Source organism: Nothobranchius furzeri, chromosome 5, assembly GCF_043380555.1.
Source record: "Nothobranchius furzeri strain GRZ-AD chromosome 5, NfurGRZ-RIMD1, whole genome shotgun sequence".
Classification (NCBI taxonomy): Eukaryota; Metazoa; Chordata; class Actinopteri; order Cyprinodontiformes; family Nothobranchiidae; genus Nothobranchius; species Nothobranchius furzeri.
Window position 1 is genome coordinate 29,703,724 of NC_091745.1, and position 17,464 is coordinate 29,721,187.

Genomic DNA, 17,464 nt, shown 5'->3' on the forward strand with positions numbered 1-17,464 from the left:
CCCGGTTCTGGTGTGACGGTGTGTTTTGTGGCTGGTTTCCAGGTTCCAGCAGGAACAGCTGGAGGCCATGTTCCTGCTGCTACGACAGAACCGGGTCGGTGATGGGTTGGTGACAGACGGAGGAGCCGAAGCTCTTCAGAGAGACACCAACTGACCCAAACATCCATCACGTCTGGGGGTTGCCACGGTAACAGCAGTTGGAGGGACACATCTGGAATCCCCAGAACCTCTGGAAGATAAAAGCCTCGATAGGAGGGGAAGCGGGATCTTTCAGAACTTTATAAATTAGAAGTTAAATTTAGATTTCTGTCGGACTTTCAGGAAGCCGCTGAAGCGTTGCTCCAAAAAGCAGAAAACAATGTAAATATTTTCTAATTTCTTTCTTATTTTAACATTTTAAATACTTTTCTCCAGAACTTTATAGTTTATCACTCACTGCATGCAGAAGCTTCCAGATGCTGATCTGATCCGATTCTAGTTCAGGTCTGATTGGAAACGCGAGTGTGAGCCAGAACGGTTTGCTGGTTGAAACTTGATGTGAGGAAAACCAGTTTGGTTGTTCAGTAGATGATTCTGATGGTGGGCCTGAGACATTTTTATGTATAACTGAAATAAAAACGTCGCCCAGCAGGTTAAAGTTATTACCTGATCTTCTAAATAAAACTGGTTTATTTAAACAATAACAGATTTTACTCTGTAGAAAGGATCCGACTTTAAACACCAACAGGTCACATGAAGCTGTTTCAGAAACAGGTTTTATTTTTAGACAAAGGAAGTAGAATCATTGTAGTTGGATGTTTCAGGCTGAATTAATCAAACCTGAAATTTTTAAAGATCATTTTAAAATTTGCCTTTAATGGCTGAGACGTTTGAGGACACCGTCCAGGAGACGTCGGTCCGTGTTTTATTAACCGACACATCCCTGCTCCTCCACACCAACAACATGCCTGCAGTCCACGTCCAGAACTCTGACATCAGGGCCCTCTGGGGCCCTCCAGGTACCAGAGAAGCTTCAGGATGTTGAGATGTGATAGTCCAGCTGTTGTCACGGTAACCCTGCTGTGAGTTTTTGGTCAAATTTCCTCAATCATCGGAGTGACTGTCGCCTCCAGGATCCTGGTTTATGTCGGTCCGACTGAAATCCAACCCAAAGAACTAAACCAGAACCAAAGAATCAGAACCTCCTCTCAATCAGGAAAAAACAAGATGGCGCTCCTTTAAATGTTTTAATCGTCCTGCAGGTGAACTCAGGTATTCCTCACAGCCACCAGAACCTCTCAGACTAACAGGGGTTTTAAACCTTCAACCTCAGAGAATTTGATCTGAAACACATAAAAACACTAAGTTTTGGAGTCATGCAGATTCAGATTAGACCAGAACCAGAACTTTTTCAGATGTTTTGATAAAAATTTGTCCTGAAAATTTGAAACAAGTTTAAAATCTTCTGTTACAAATGGACCAGCTTTTCCTCTGAGCTAGCGACAAGACCTTCAACCAGCAGGAACATCAAATAAACCACCCTGGTACCTGAAAATGACTCCGCCCCCTCCACACCTGAAGTTCTGTCTTTGATGTCTGAACACTCAGTCTTCTAAGTCCAGAATGACCCAGTTTGAATCCAAACAGAACTTTTGAGCTCAGACTGCAGCTTCTTTAAAGTGTTCCCCATTAAAGCAGTGGCGGAGCTTTTTGGGTCTTAGGAGCTTTTCTGGTTCTGGAGAATAGATGGTCCGATTCAGAGAACCAAAACTCACGAGTTCAGAACTGAAACCTCTGCAGCTGCATGAACTGTTATGAGACTGGTTCTGGTTTCACCTTAACGTGTGAGCTGATGAATCGATCACTTTGGATTCTGGCTGTAGAAACAGAACCGGGCCTTCACCAGTCCACATTCATACAAAAACAAAGTTCTGTTCGGGATCCGACATCAAGTCCCCTAAATTAAGATTTAAATGAAGTCTGTTCCCAGAGTCTGACATCACTTAGGCTGGAACGGGTTGTTTCATCATCTGGCAGTTAAAACATTCAGCAATGACGAAAGTCATCAAAATGATGTTTGTAGAAAACAGAACCCAGATCCAGTTTGATCAGAATCCGGACGGGTTCTGAAGCAGCTGACGGTTCCGTCTGAAACCAGTGGATTGAAGCTGCAGCATTAAAACGCTTCAGGTGGGAACCACATGTTCTTGTTGGATCGTGCTGCAAATCTGCTTTTATTTGTTTTAAAGCTGCAGCTGAAAATCACAGATTCACTCATAAATAACAGATTTTTCAGTTAAAAAACAACAACAACAAAAATATCCAGTTTAAACCAAAAACAGCGGGTTTCGTTTGAGAAGCAGAGATATTTCATTCCTTTTGCTGTTGATTATTCCTTTACCACGTCCAAGTTGGATCAGGAGAGCACCCCCACTGCTGATCCGAGGCTCGCCCTGCTCAGAAACAGAAAATAAACTCCAGACTGATGATTTTCTTCCCGTTTCCAAACAAACGTCGAACAGAACTTCCACGAGTCCTTAAATCTGGGGAAAGTTTAGGATCCCAGAGGAGACAAGGGTCCTCGGAGTCATCATCAGAGTCGTCCAGCTGTTCAGTGATGACATCAAAAAGGAGGCGGAGTCTCCACATCCCCTGCCCCCTTCCCCACTCCATGTGAGCCAATCAGAGAAGGGAGGATCATCTGAGACCCGCCTGCATACGAGACTGAGCAGAGGGAGCTGATTGGCTGCAGTCAAGTTCCGTTTGAACGATTGAAACGTCTTTCAGTGAACGAGTCCGGAAAAGAAAGGAAGGAATGAGCTGAAAATGGCAAAAAGAAAAAAACTGTTAAAGGAGCAGGTCACATTTTCAGCTGAATCCCAACCGAACATCTCATCAACACAAACGGTTTCAAAAACACACAAAACAACAAAATATAAAGAAACACAATCAAGATTCACAAAAGAAGCAAAAGGACCAACACAGCTGGATCGGTGAGGAGTGTGTGTGAGTGCAGGAGGACTCACGGTGTCTCCGCTGCTACGTCTGAGACTCCATCTGAAGAGAGCCACTCTGCTCCCTCACCTCCTGCAGCGGGGGGCTGGTCTCCTCCTCAGGGTCGTAGTAATAAAACTTCCTCAGGTAAGAGATCAGAGACCTAAAGACACAACACAGGTGAGATTTAAATGAAACATCTGACTCCTTCTCTGTTCCTCTAACCAAGGATGGATGTTTACACTTCAGCACATTTGACTCCATCTACCTCAGATTTCTAGTCCTTCTTAAGAAAGACTAGATGTTTATTTTTGTTACATCCATCCATTTTCATCCGCTTATCCGGAGTCGGGTCACGGGGGCAGTAGCCTAAGTCGAGAGGCCCAGACTTCCCTCTCCCCAGCCACTTGGGCCAGCTCCTCCGGGGGAATCCCAAGGCGTTCCCTGGCCAGGTGAGAGACATAGTCCCTCCACCGTGTCCTGGGTCTACCTTCAGGTCTCCTCCCACTTGGACGTGCCCGGAAAACCTCACCAGGGAGGCGTCCAGGAGGCATCCTGACCAGATGCCCGAGCCACCTCAACTGGCTCCTCTCGATGTGGAGGAGCAGCGGGTCTACTCCGAGCCCCTCCCGGATGACTGAGCTTCTCACCCTATCTCTAAGGGAGAGCCCAGCCACTCTGGAGAGAAAACTCATTTCGGCCGCTTGTATCTGTGATCTCGTTCTTTCGGTCCCTACCCAAAGCTCATGACCATAGGTGAGGGTAGGAACGTAGATCGACCGGTAAATCGAGAGCTTTGCCTTCTGACTCAGCTCTCTCTTCACCACGACAGACCGGTACAACGCCCGCATCACTGCAGATGCAGCACCAATCCACCCATCGATCTCACGCTCCAGTTTTCCCTCACTCGTGAACAAGACCCCGAGATACTGAAACTCCTCCACTTGGGGCAGGACCTCATCCCTGACCCGGAGAAGGCTTTCTACCCTTTTCTGAATCAAGACCATGGTCTCAGATTTAGAGGAGCTGATTCTCATCCCAGCTGCTTCACACTCGGCTGCGAACCGCTCCAGCGAAAGCTGAAGATCACGTTCTGATGAAGCCAACAGGACCACATCATCTGCAAAAAGCAGAGACCTGATCCTCAGGCCACCAAAACGGATGCCCTCCACACCTTGGCTGCTCCTAGAAATCCTGTCCATAAAGGTTATGAACAGAATCAGTGACAAAGGGCAGCCTTGGCAGAGTCCAACTCTCACTGGGAACGAGCCCGACTTACTGCTGGCAATGCGGACCAAGCTCTGACACCGGTCATACAGGGACCTAACAGCCCGTATCAGAGGGCCTGGTACCCCATACTCCTGAAGTACCCCCCACAGGGCCCCCTGAGGGACGAGGTCAAACGCCTTCTCCAAATCCACAAACACATGTAGACTGGTTGGGCAAATTCCCACCCACCCTCCAGGATCCCCCTAAGGGTATAGAGCTGGTCCAGTGTTCCACGGCCAGGACCAAAACCACTTTGCTCCTCCTGAATCTGAGGTTCAACAGTCCAACGGACCCTCCTCTCCAGAACCCCTGAATAGACCTTACCAGAAAGGCCCAGGAGTGTGATCCCCCTGTAGTTAGAACACACCCTGCGGTCCCCCTTTTTAAATAAGGGGACCACCACCCCGGTCTGCCAGTCCAGTGGGACTGCCCCTGATGCCCACGCGATATTGCAGAGCCGGGTCAGCGAACACAGCCCCACAACATCCAGAGCCTTAAGGAACTCCGGGCGGTTCTCATCCACCCCCGGAGCCTTGCCACAGAGGAGCTTTTTAAACTACATTTAGAATTGTTTACTGCTGTTGTTGGGTGAAAACAATGTTTTAGCCTGACAGCGTTACGTATCTGAGGTCCTTCTAATCCCAGTTAGAGGACGCAACAGCGTTCCGCTGGGCGGGGCTTATCTGATGTTTAAGGTTCGTACGTGGGCAGAGGCAGCTCCTGAATGTGGTCGATCCGGACCAGCTGTCTGATGCAGAAGCGGCACAGATGCTGCAGGGACTTGACACTGCTGAACCTGGAGACTGGATACAGGAGCTGGACCGGGGTCGGGGGCAGACCTAAACAAACACAAACCAGGTCAGGACAAAACAGATCCACAGAAAACTCCAAGAATGTTCCTGGCCTTCAGTCATGTTCTGAGATTTGTTTATTTTTTGTGAATTTTAGTTTTAGGTTAAACAAAAGTTCTGATTTGGTTCTAATTTCTTTCTCTCACATCTGGATTCTAGTGCTGAGAGTCGGTTTGAGTCTTTATAGATTTTGTGAAGCACACTGGTGGCTAGGTCCTACCTGGGACTCTGGAGCGTAGGAAGTAGAGGAACTTCCCGTTCTTGGAGTGCATGATGGCTCTCTCGATAAACTCGACCACGGAGTGACATCTGTCCTCGAACTTTGGGTGGCACCAGAGACTGAATGTCCCTGCAGGACAGGGACGGAGACAGCATGAACACAAGGCCCCACAGCGGGCCACATAGAACCAGGTGGTTCTGGTTGAGTGGTACCTCTGTAGTGTTCCATGCGCGTGTGGTGCGTGATGCCCTGAGACCTGAAGCTCAGACTAAGAATGTACCGGGGGTCCGAACTGTCCCGCACCAGGAACGAGCCATCCGGTTTCCCCTTCAGCTTCATCTCTGCGTCCTCCCAGTTCATCGGACCCCAGTACCAGCCACACTGCACACACACACATACACAAGTAAGCCCCGCCCCCTCACAATCACATACCCGGGCGTGAAGATGACGCCCACCTTTTCCAGCTCTCTGAGGCTGGTGGCAAAGCTGCCGGTGTCGGGTCTGCTTAGGGGGCAGCGTGGGGCGAGTCGGGGCGGGAGGTTCTGCCCGTCAGGACGTAGAGGTACCGGTCTGGGTAGACCTCGAAGAAAGGTGTCTGAGAAAGAAGATCCGTTATTTTACACAGAATTTATGTAGTTATAAAAAACAAACCCAGAAGTTCAGAATGCTTAGAACATCTCCGCTAAATCCAGAACTCCTGATCCAGTCCAGAACTCCTGAACCAGTCCAGAACTCCTGATCAAGTTCAGAACTCCTGATCCAGTCCAGAACTCCTGAACCAGTCCAGAACTCCTGAACCAGTCCAGAACTCCTGATCAAGTTCAGAACTCCTGATCCAGTCCAGAACTCCTGAACCAGTCCAGAACTCCTGATCAAGTTCAGAACTCCTGATCCAGTCCAGAACTCCTGAACCAGTCCAGAACTCCTGATCCAGTCCAGAACTCCTGATCAAGTTCAGAACTCCTGATCCAGTCCAGAACTCCTGAACCAGTCCAGAACTCCTGATCAAGTTCAGAACTCCTGATCCAGTCCAGAACTCATGACCCAGTCCAGAACCCCTGAACCAGTCCAGAACTCCTGAACCAGTCCAGAACTCCTGATCAAGTTCAGAACTCCTGATCCAGTCCAGAACTCCTGATCCAGTCCAGAACTCCTGAACCAGTCCAGAACTCCTGATCCAGTCCAGAACTCCTGAACCAGTCCAGAACTCCTGAACCAGTGAACTCCTGATCCAGTCCAGAACTCCTGATCAAGTTCAGAACTCCTGATCCAGTCCAGAACTCCTGAACCAGTCCAGAACTCCTGATCCAGTCCAGAACTCCTGATCAAGTTCAGAACTCCTGATCCAGTCCAGAACACCTGATCAAGTTCAGAACTCCTGATCAAGTTCAGAACTCATGATCCAGTCCAGAACTCATGATCCAGTCCAGAACTCCTGAACCAGTCCAGAACTCCTGATCCAGTCCAGAACTCCTGAACCAGTCCAGAACTCCTGATCCAGTCCAGAACTCCTGAACCAGTCCAGAACTCCTGATCAAGTTCAGAACTCCTGAACCAGTCCAGAACTCCTGATCCAGTCCAGAACTCCTGATCAAGTTCAGAACTCCTGATCCAGTCCAGAACTCCTGATCCAGTCCAGAACTCCTGATCAAGTTCAGAACTCCTGATCCAGTCCAGAACTCATGATCCAGTCCAGAACTCCTGAACCAGTCCAGAACTCCTGATCCAGTCCAGAACTCCTGAACCAGTCCAGAACTCCTGATCCAGTCCAGAACTCCTGATCCAGTCCAGAACTCATGATCCAGTCCAGAACTCCTGATCAAGTTCAGAACTCCTGATCCAGTCCAGAACTCATGATCCAGTCCAGAACTCCTCATCCAGTCCAGAACTCATGATCCAGTCCAGAACTCCTGATCAAGTTCAGAACTCCTGATCCAGTCCAGAACTCCTGATCAAGTTCAGAACTTTCAAGAAGTCTGGAGAACTGTTAATCCAGAACCACCATAACTGATTAGAGAACAGTCTGGCTGCTTGGAGGGAAACAGAGACAAGGACCGGATCAGGAGTTCCTGATCGGGTCTATTACACTGTAATATGTTTGTTCGTTAAAAGGTAAATGGGCCTTCTAGAGTTCTACAACCTCCCAAAGTACACACACACACAATCAGACCCGACTGAGAGGACCTCCATCTGTTCTTACCATTGAGGCTCAGGCTGTGCTGGATGGTGCTGAGGGAAGAGGGCAGTGCCATCGGTCGGGGGGGCAGAGACTGCATTGAGGCGCCTCCGGTCCGCTCAGTGAAGGACCCCTGCTGCTGAGGAGGACCTCCAAAATCATCTGAAGGTTCACAAAGACACAAACACACCTGATGGGGGAGGACAGATAAGTGCTCCTGTTCCCATCTTCAGAGACCAACCTGAACCTCAAGCTGGTCCACAGCGTCATTAATCTGCAGATTCATGAGTAGCTCAAAAGTAAAACTTCCACCAAATCCCCCCTGCACGCACGCACGCACGCACGCACGCACGCACGCACACACACACACACACACACACACACACACCGATGCCGGTCGGACTGCCAGGTGGTTTCTGATCCTGCACAGACAACTTACATGTGGAGGATATCCTGGAAGAACAGCTGTTCAAGCTACATTAAAAAAAAACACAATTCAAAAGGTCCAACCCCCTTTTTCAGGCTCCTCCCCTAAGCCACACCTCCAGAATCCAGGAGAATACCAGACGCAGCAGAGACTGTCAAACAGCCATGAAAACAACATTATGTCACCTATCAAGAGGAAACAGCCGATGTGGCATCGGTTTGTAGCTCTTCAGCAGACGCCATTGTTCAAATTCAGCTTTTTCTTGTAGCCGTAGCCTTTTCAAGTAGCTTTAAGCTTTCATTTAGTTGTTAACATTTTTTCGGCTTAACTCCTAAGGTACGGCACCAGCATACCTGTAAAACCATTCAATGAGTGAAGTTAGCTAAAAGAGCTTCAGATCAGCTGCTTCAAGCTGAGAACGTGTGATTGGTGCACACAGAGGGGAGAGGAACGACCAGAGGATGGGACATGATCATTTATTAAAGCAGGAGTCCATAGCGTGACATCATAAATGAGAGGAGGAGATTTTGAAATTAGAGTGACTATAGCTCCTCCTCCTGCTTCCCTTCAGCCTCATACCACACACGTGCACACACACAGCCTGGTAGCGCTAATAAAGGACAGTTCCTCCTGATTCACAGCTAAATGATTCCCACCAGAAAGAATCCGGCACACACAAGTGTAGCCCATCCCTGCTAACGCTAGACGGGGCTGAACGATTGTTGAAGGCTACGCTAACACTTAGCTTTGATGCACAAAAGACAAACCCTTTCTGTTCCTCTCCCTCTTCTTTCAGTTAGCGAAGTTTACAGAACGGCCTTTATTAAAAGCTAGGATTGGTGTGCTAAGCTTACAGAGGCGTCCGCATCACCCTGCAATGCATGCTGGGAACTGGGGCGCATTCTCGTGGAGTGACAGCTCTCTGTTGTGGATACGCAAACTGATTAGTCAGTGCGCTCCAAGCTTGTGTGATTGTTAGTTTTGCTGCAGAGGCCTGGGAAGTTACTTTAACTACACAGGACATTGATGACTAATGGATGGAGGTTTCCCAGGATTGTGAGTTTCAGAGGTAATTACAATTATTTATTTACGACAAAACATTTGAATGGTTGCCATCGGTACGTGAAACAATTTCAAGCAATAAGGCAAAAAAAGGTCCAAAAAATGTCTCATCCTGCACCTTAAAACACAAACGATTCCTCTAAAAACAACTCAGATTTCATCACAGAGACATCGAAACACGTTTGGCACCAAAACTCACACGGTGGATCAGAACCGGACCGGTTTAACTAAAGTCCTACCTGACAACGAAGACATGAAACCAGAAGCAAAGAAAGCAGAAGGGAGAACAGAAAGTGAAGAAAAGGAAGTACCGAGCAGACTGAGGCTCCGTCTGGGTGGGGGAGGGGGCGTGGGGGGGTGGAGACAGCCCCCCCCCCTGCGAGAAATGTCCACATCGACCAGAGACACCGTCTCACCTGGACACACCCAGAGACAGAGGAAGAGGAGTGTTAGAGGAAGGAGGAAGAGTTAGTGAAAGGGGGGGGGGGGGGGGGGAGATGTGAGCTGGGACAAAGTCAGGACCAGAAGAAGAACCTCAGAGGAAGACCTCAACATCTTCATCAGCATCACAGGAGAGGACCTGAGTCTGTCTGGGGGTTTGTGTACCAGATCACTGATCTGGGATAGATTTCTCTAAAACTCAACATGAAACCCGTTCTGCTTTTCACGCTTGCACCAGAACTGAACCAGAGTCCCACATCTCTGGGTCTGAAGCAGGCTGGACTCACATGAAACCTTCATGACTGGATCTTACTGGTCCGTTGGAACTGGGTTTCTGCTCTCCAGCTCCTGGTGAATGTTTATGTTTGTATACACACTCACATGCACACACACATACAGCTGTGCACGTGGACTCACCTGTGAAAGCAGGGGTGAGCGGCACCGGGCAGAAGGCACTGTGAGGTCGTGACACCTGCAGCCTGCTGAGACAAACAGCAACAACAACAAGGTGTCAACTTACGTTTCTATGGCTACCAGTGTGTAACATCACAGGCCCACCTGATGCACACCTGAGTCTGCTCCAAAGCCCACCCTAAGCCACTCAGTAAAAAACTCCCAAGCTGTTGCCATGGAGACAAGCTACATCTCAGCACACAGAAGTTTCCTCTGTTGAGTGAGAGGATGTTGTTGCCATGACAACACCTCCTCTTTCTCATTCTGCTGAGCAGAGGGGATGTGGGTCTCCATGACAACAGATGTAGAAACAGTTGTGCAGGAACTGGAAGAAGTTTGGGTCGGATCAGAGCTGATCTGAGAGAAGCAGGCATGGACAGGACACATTCAAATATTTAACCAGAACCCAGAAGCTTTAGATAACTGGGTCCACCCCATGGTCCAGCAGGAGCCTCTCATGTGGTTCTGTTGGAGTACTAGCCCAGCCTTATTAGAGTTTACAAATATTTGGTTGTGCTCAGCTCTCTTAAGGTCATACCACAGCACCCAGATTCGGTTGTAGATCTGCTGCTGTTTGGATCATGGTTCTGTTTCATGACCCGGTTCAGTCCAAGCATCAGCTGTAAGACTGATGCTCTCAGATTAGACTCTCAAATATTTTGGTGCCCAGAGGAGTTCATAGTAGACCCGAGTCCTGGGGCCGCAGAACCAGACCACACCATCTCCACCACCGTGTTTGGCAGAGGGAATCTGCTGTTTTTGCTGCTGTGCATTGTGGGTGAATTTCTCCATTTTGTATTAGGTTGATTCAGATGAAACATTGCCAGCATGAGGTGAGCTGTCATGACCTTTAACCAGCTGAGGCCTGTAGTCTCAGAGTTTGTGGGTCTTTAGTCATTTCTCTGAGCGATGACCTCTGACCTCTAGTGAACCTGTATTGGAATGATGGACCCCAGATAACCCACCCGTAAATGGCATCAGCCCTCCCACAGCAACAGTAGCTGATCTTGATACTCTGAATTCCTCCGGACCAAGTAACGACGGACCTTACTGCTTCTGGGTTCTAGTTCTTGTGTCTTGTACCGTTTACAGAACTTTAGAACATGCTGAGAACCCAGTGATGGTTTCACATGTCTGGTGTTTTTATAAATCAGTTTAGGTCAAAGTTTTCCAACTTTAGTTTAGTTTCAGGGCCAGTAAGCTGTGGTTGTCATGGTGACTGATACACATCTATTATGAAGCTGGACTGAACCTGCATACCTTCAGTAATCAATCCACTAGGTCGGAGCTATCAGACTGGACCCGCACCCGAGGGATCTTACCTGCTGCTGTCCTGGTCCATGTTGCTGCAGGTGGAACCCCACACGTCCAACAGGCTTCCCCCAGACGAGGTGGAGGATGCCAGTGATGGCCTCTTGTCCAGCAGTCCCCCCGACCCCCCACTGGAGCTCTTGGTTCTGAACAGCTTGCTGAGCCGGACTTTAAGGGACTCCCCCTTTCTTGACTTTCCTCGGGAAGTCTTCTCACCCTCCAGGACCACCAGAGGTGAGACAGACTGCCCAGCTCCCCCGGAGGCCACACCAAGTTTAGGGGGGGCAGCGCGACTCTGGGGCTGGGACCGGGACTGGTGCTGATGCTGCGGGCGGGGACCTGGGTCAGGGGAGACGTGAAGGCCACTGAGGGCTGCTGTAGCAGGTGGGGGGGTCTGTGGTTGGACCAGGGGGTACAGGCAGGTGGTAGTGGTGTTGATGGGGGGTGAGACAGCAGAGCGGCAGTTCTGGTCTGTGCAGACCCCCGCCTCCTCAGCAAGTCTGTGGACCTGTTGCATCAGACCACTCAGGGTCCCACTAGAGAACACAGGACCTGCCCCCCCAGGTGTCCCCCCTCCACTAACTCCCTCTACCTGCCCTCTTTTCCCAGCCTCCTCCCCTTCCCTGCCTTCTCCTTGGCCTAGTCCACCCACCTCCTCAGAACCCAGTCCCTCCAGAACCAGCAGGGCATCACTGGTGTCACTTGGGTCTTCACCAAGTCCTCCAGATGTGAGAATGCTGTGGCAGGCACAGCGAGGGATGGGGGGTTCCGTGTCCTCCCCCCCACCTCCCACACCCTCCCTTACCTCTCCCAGCTGCCCCAGCCTCTGAGCAAGAACCAGGACAGGGTCTTCGCCCCCTGATGAGCAGGTCTTCCTGGGTTCCAGTAGTCCCAGGCGCAGTGCTTGGTCCAGCAGGCCCGGAGGCCACTTAGCCAACTGATATCTGTGGCACAGGAACGAGCCGGGCACAGAGTCCAGCCCAGGAACCTGCTGAGGGGTCTGGGGCCCGTCGGACCCTTTGGACAGTCTGAGAACTGGATGCCACTGCAGGAGCTGTGGTGGCTGCAGGGTCTCGCCAGTTAACGGGATGCAGGAAGAGTTCTGCTCCATTCCTCCACCAGGTCCAGGACCAGCTGTTGTGTTCCCAGGACCTGGTACCGGGTCTAGTTGCTGTCTCTGTCTCTCTGCCTCCTCCTGGAGGTACCCCGCAGGTGGCGGCTCCAGTCCGATCTCCAGCATTCGGTCTCCGGACCGCAGCAGGTTTTGAAACACCATGAGCTGCGCCCTGGAGCCATGTCCTCCCGAACCGTCCACAAACCGCTGTGCCGCGACAGTAAAGTCCTCCGGTGGCGGGGACAGCGGCGCCTCAGAACCTGGCGGGGCCTGCGTCAACACAAGCCCGCCGTCCAGATCACCTTTTCCGGGGAGAGGCGAGCTGTAGTGCGGGGATGCGGATCCGAGGCCTGCTGGGGGGCCGCTGGGGTCCAGATCAAACCCGCCACCACGGTGTCCCAGCGCTGCTTTCACAGGCCCGAACCCGCCGCCTACAGACCGGATCAGGTCGTCGGGTTCGTCCAGCCGGTCGTATTCAGCGGCGGAAACGAGCCGCATCAGGACGAAGTCCGGAGACATTTCTTGCTGCGCGTCATTCATGGCGGCGGGTTAACGTTAGCTGCTCCGCTCTTACATAACAGCTCCTGCATCTCCCCGCCGGAGCTCCGGGACACAGACACGGCGAGTCCGGACCGGTTCGGGATGGTAACGGCTCCGCTGGACGAAACCAAAACAAGAAGAGACATGAGAAGCCCGCTCGGTTAGCCGTTAGCCTCCAGTAGACCCATCCTCCGGTGAGACAACGAGATGTGATGGAGAGCAGGGCGGGGAGCGGAGCTGCGCAGGCGGCGACAGTAATCGATTAGTCAATCGATCACCGATGCTCAGATCCGTAGTTCTGATCAGCTGCGATCAACTGGTATGTACAGATGGCTTTATTTTCACATTTACTACTGTAATTATTTTATCATAACAAAAATGATTTTATCAAATAAAAAAAATAATAGTAAGGTTTGTACACTGTAAAAAGAGCCTCAAAAAGTTGTTTAAATTTTTTTCCTATTTCACCTAGTCTCCCTGTTAAGTTTTAATTGTTAAACTCAATTTTATGTTTTAATATTGAAAACTTAAAATTGCTTGTTATTTCAACAAATGATTATATTTTCCTCATTCTACTGCATTCAGTCAACTTAAAACTGCAATTTATAGATTAAAAAATGCCCCCGCCCACTGTGAAAGCGGCAGTGGGTGAGGTGCATTGTGGGTAGTTGTGTTCTTAATTATTTTGTTCTAATTTGAGGTATTTAGGCACATTTATTGCGGGTGGTTGTGTTGTTCTCAGATTTTGCTTTGTTTAGTGTTCAAAAGGTGGAGTTATTTGTTGTGTTGGCACTGAAAGGAGGGCGGTCGTAGGAATAAGATCATTGTGCCATTTCCCTCCACTGCACTAAGTAAAGTTGTAATTCTCGGTAAATGCTCAGAACTCAGCTCCTTGTATTGTGTATGAGGGTGAGTTAGCCAGCATTTTTCAGTGTTGATAGCTTCCTGCTTCACCGTTTGCCTGTATTGGCATGACAGCTGCCGTTTTGATAACACGAGTTTAAACAATTAATCAATTTGTTCAGTTAACAAAAACTTTTAATTTGCAACCATACATGTCTAACTCAAATTTATAAGTTAACATAATGTAGAATTGTGTGCTTTTTTAACAAAATGATTTTTCCACTTTGTAATCTAATAAGATTTGTTGTTTAGACTCAACATAATATTCAAACAAAGCATAGTTATTATGAAATTTGTACAACTTGACAGAGTTCATTTAAGTTGACATGACTCAACTTTTTAAGGCAGCTGTTGAACTTTTGTTTTTAAGTTATTCAGGCCTACAATTTATTACAGTGCAATTATAAAATGCCATTTTGATAAAGCAAGCCCTAAACATTTTTGTATTCTAAAAAACAATTTTTACTAAACAAACTGGACTTGTATTGTTTTATACAACTACATCAGCTTCTATAATTTTGGGGGTCATTTATGACTGGTTTACAAATTATTTTATTTTGCTGTGCTGTGTGTGAACTCAACTTTGAGCCAAGTGAACTGACACACCAATTATTTTCAGATAGATTCAAGGGGAATAGATAGGTTCAGAATATTCACCAAGAAGTGGCTTATCTGAATGGAGCCTTAAACCTCCGGAGTCCCAACAATCGTCAACCATCCAAATCAACTAAGCTTAGCAAAACAAACAGTAAATTAACAGCCTCAACATGAATTGCTCATTGTTTCAGAGAAGAAAACAGATTTAGTTGCAGCGGTTTCTGCAAGCGGACACTAAAGGGCACCACACCAGTGTCTCGCTTATTTGGTCACCTTTTTTCAGAGAAGACTGAATTAACACCAAATGCGTCCGGTTACTGTTTGAGTGAAAGAAATGTTGGTATAAAAATCTGCAGCACTATGCAGTAACGTAGAAACATGGGAGCTTCTGTTTATTTACAAAAGTAAAGCCACAAGTGATGACATTCCCTAAAAATACTGAACTGGAGTATGGGTCTGGGTTGAGGTTCCCAGGTGAATTCAGACCCAAGATTTGTTATCAAACTAATTTACTGGTTTGAGGAATGTTATTTTAACATGTCCACTCAACATTTAGGTACGGCTGTCTTGGTTCTTCTTCCAAAGTTCATTAAGAAAAAGAATCGTTGACAATAGAAAATTGTTTTTGCTCACTTAACCTCGGAGGTTTTCCAGTCTGGCTCAACAGCAACTGGTCTCAGATCCGTTAGATCCAAAAGCAGCAGATGGTTCAGTACGATATAGACTTTATTAATTCACTAAAGTTTAATATGAAATAAAAAGCAGATCGGCTTTTAATGATTCACAATTCAGTTCTTATCGAGTTGCCAAGGTCATAACACAGGAAGTGCATCCTCCCTACAGCTACTGCACCTCTACAAAATAAAAGCTCTCCCCCAAAGTTTGAAGCTCTCACTTTCAGGCAAGCAGACTGCACCGAGCGTGCTCACAGCTTTGTGATTTCACACCAGTTGAACCCAGCGTTCCAGCAGCGAGGAGCGCTGATGAGCCGCAATGTTAGGAAAAAAAATAATAAAAAATTCATGGTTCTTAGTGGCGTTGAGTACACGAACCAACAGTGGGAGGTGGCCAGAGTTCAGCTTCCAATCAAGAGTCCAGAAAGAGTCCAGAAGTCCAGACAAGAGCTAAATCACCAGAACTGCTCGGGGAATGTTTCATACCATTTTATTGTTTTCAGCGTTATTTTTCATCTAAGTAATGGAAAAATATAACCTTATACAAACGTCTTCAATTCTCTGAAATCTTTTAAACAAGCAAAAACGGTGAGTGACCCGTTCCCAAACCAAGTGTAGCGGGGACATCCGTCTGAAGCAGCTCACAGCGCTGGCTTCCAGAGCTTCAGCTAAACTATTTCCATTTGGCACTCGCTCCTTAGCACTGAGCTTTTACTTTGAAGGGTTTCAGCTGCTGGATAAGAGCGTCAGATCCCTGGAGACGGAGCAGGTGGAGGCGCTCGCACTCAGTCGCGTCTCCTTTGCCATTTTAGTGCTCAGAAGAAGAAAAATAAGAGCAACAAAAATCTAAAGTTTTCCACAGAAGAAGTCCACAAAGTCGCTTGTTAATCCGATTCCACAAAGTCTTTAAGGATCACCCCCCTCCTCCCCCTCTCCCCCGGTGTGAGCGAGGCAGCGGTGGGGCAGTGACATCATCAGGATGTCATGGGAGGGCCCAGCTACACGGCGAGAGGTTGTGGGAGGACGAGGGGCTAGAGGGAGGGGTTTAAGTCTTTAAGGGGCGTCAAGAGTCCAGTCCACAGGCCGTCCAGGAAGAGGAGAGGGGTAAAGGGGATGGGGTTCGTTCGCCAGCTGGAACTGAAGGTGGTGTGATGTCATATCTAGCGCTCACACACATTCATCCATCTCACTTCATCACGTCATTTCTTCCGACTCAGCAGGCGCAGCAGAAGAAGTCATTCCAGACAACCATTTGTCCTCAAAGTTCATCGATCTCACGTCATTCTGTGTTTGGACCGGAACAATCTGGAACCAGACACACACCAGGGTCAGATGCAGCCACCTGCTACGCTCCAGGAAGCATGGTGTGGTATTGGTTTGTTCTCACCAGGCCTGGCTCTTAAGCTTGCGCAGCTCCTTGGTGGCCCAGGTGGCCAGGGTTTTGGTCTTCGTGGTTTTGGAGCGCCGTCCTTCTGTCAGCAGGTCATTGATGAGCGGACGGACCTCCACCAGCTTCATCACGTCTTTACCAAACGCCGTGCACAGGTCGCTGCAGACAAACAATTTTTTTGGTTACCACGGGAACAAAGACAGGCTGATTATGACTACAGCTGGCTGCTGGTCTCAGAAGCTGTGGTTGGGTTATACATCACACGTTCAGCGTGGTGCATGATTTCTCTTCATTGACCAAACATTCCAACTCCGATTCTATTTAGAAGTGAGTTTAAGCTCCACCCACTTGTCCCAACATGGACTGACATGCAGATCAGAAACACAGTGACAGTAAGGACTAGTTTGTTTTAAAGGTTCTGATGCAATAAATGCAACTATAACATAGCTTTAATGAGAAAACATTTGTTTCTATTCAATCTGGGTCTCAGTACTGAAAGCAGAACTGAAACAGGTCACACTGATCTACTGTCGGTTTAACCTTTCGAATCTGATGCCATTTTCCCCGTACAGAGTCAGACCCATCTGCTGCTGCCGATAATAAATATTAACAATAAAAATAACGTTTTTTTTCCTGTGTTCTTTATTGAAATGTGGAGCTGGTTTGTTACCCAATGAGTCCAGCAGCGTTGGCCACAACCCCATCAGAGTGATCTTCATCCTCAGCAATGTGATGGATGAAGGAGAGAATGAACTCCACACGAGGCTGGACCAACATCACGTCAGCTGCAGGACAAAACAGACATACAAGAAAGGGGGCAGCCGTTGGTGACTTTGATTTTTAGCTGCTGGTTGGTTTGTTGGGTCCCGCAAAACCAGAAAGCGGTTTTGGTTTTGGCTGCAGCCTGAAGCTTTCCAGGTGAAAAAGACCCAGGTTTCTCTACGACATCATAAAATCCTCCTGTTGGACTTCAAACAGGAAGAGGAACAGACGTCGAATGATTGGAGCACATGTTCAACAAAAACTCCCCATTCTGCATCTTGCGTAGACCAGAACCACTAAA

General features: G+C 48.4%; 3 protein-coding genes and 1 non-coding gene across 9 annotated transcripts in view; 1 reads left to right on the forward strand and 3 right to left on the reverse strand.

Annotated features, from left to right (window-relative positions):
- The window catches only part of si:ch73-366l1.5 (FILIA-N KH-like domain-containing protein), a 16,898-nt gene extending 16,523 nt beyond the window's left edge, over positions 1-375 (forward strand). For 2 of the 3 annotated variants that reach the window (XM_015975264.3, XM_015975265.3), the window contains exon 4: positions 43-375. In XM_015975264.3, the coding sequence (XP_015830750.3) occupies positions 43-154 (112 nt within the window). In that variant the 3' untranslated portion in view covers positions 155-375. The remainder of the gene's footprint in view (positions 1-42) is intronic. The other variant, XM_015975269.3, reaches the window with a different exon arrangement.
- A 2,195-nt stretch (positions 376-2,570) lies between these two features.
- Positions 2,571-13,058, reverse strand: LOC107395807 (suppressor of cytokine signaling 7). Of its 4 annotated transcripts, none has more exons than XM_054734201.2 (10): positions 11,195-13,058; positions 9,837-9,898; positions 9,290-9,394; positions 7,514-7,651; positions 5,769-5,908; positions 5,526-5,694; positions 5,314-5,442; positions 4,946-5,081; positions 3,006-3,136; positions 2,571-2,799 (listed from the first exon to the last, which is right to left on the reverse strand). In XM_054734201.2, exons 1-9 carry the CDS (start codon positions 12,835-12,837, stop codon positions 3,019-3,021), a joined length of 2,640 nt encoding a protein of 879 aa, XP_054590176.2. In that variant the 5' UTR covers positions 12,838-13,058; the 3' UTR covers positions 2,571-2,799; positions 3,006-3,018. The 4 variants fall into 4 exon arrangements, with proteins under 4 accessions (XP_054590176.2, XP_015830746.3, XP_015830748.3 ...); XM_015975260.3 differs by having other exon boundaries at positions 9,837-9,901; XM_015975262.3 differs by lacking the exon at positions 9,290-9,394.
- Positions 13,059-16,087: 3,029 nt separating this feature from the next.
- The window catches only part of kpnb1 (karyopherin (importin) beta 1), a 36,412-nt gene continuing 35,035 nt past the window's right edge, over positions 16,088-17,464 (reverse strand). Inside the window, exons 20-22 of the mRNA XM_054734203.2 lie at positions 17,072-17,186; positions 16,399-16,560; positions 16,088-16,316 (exon numbers count right to left, since the gene is read on the reverse strand). Of these exons, the coding sequence (XP_054590178.1) occupies position 16,316; positions 16,399-16,560; positions 17,072-17,186 (278 nt within the window). The 3' untranslated portion in view covers positions 16,088-16,315. The remainder of the gene's footprint in view (positions 16,317-16,398; positions 16,561-17,071; positions 17,187-17,464) is intronic.
- On the reverse strand, positions 17,256-17,397 carry LOC129154500 (small nucleolar RNA SNORA79). The gene has a single exon (XR_008559809.1). It is a non-coding gene; the product is annotated as a small nucleolar RNA SNORA79 (small nucleolar RNA).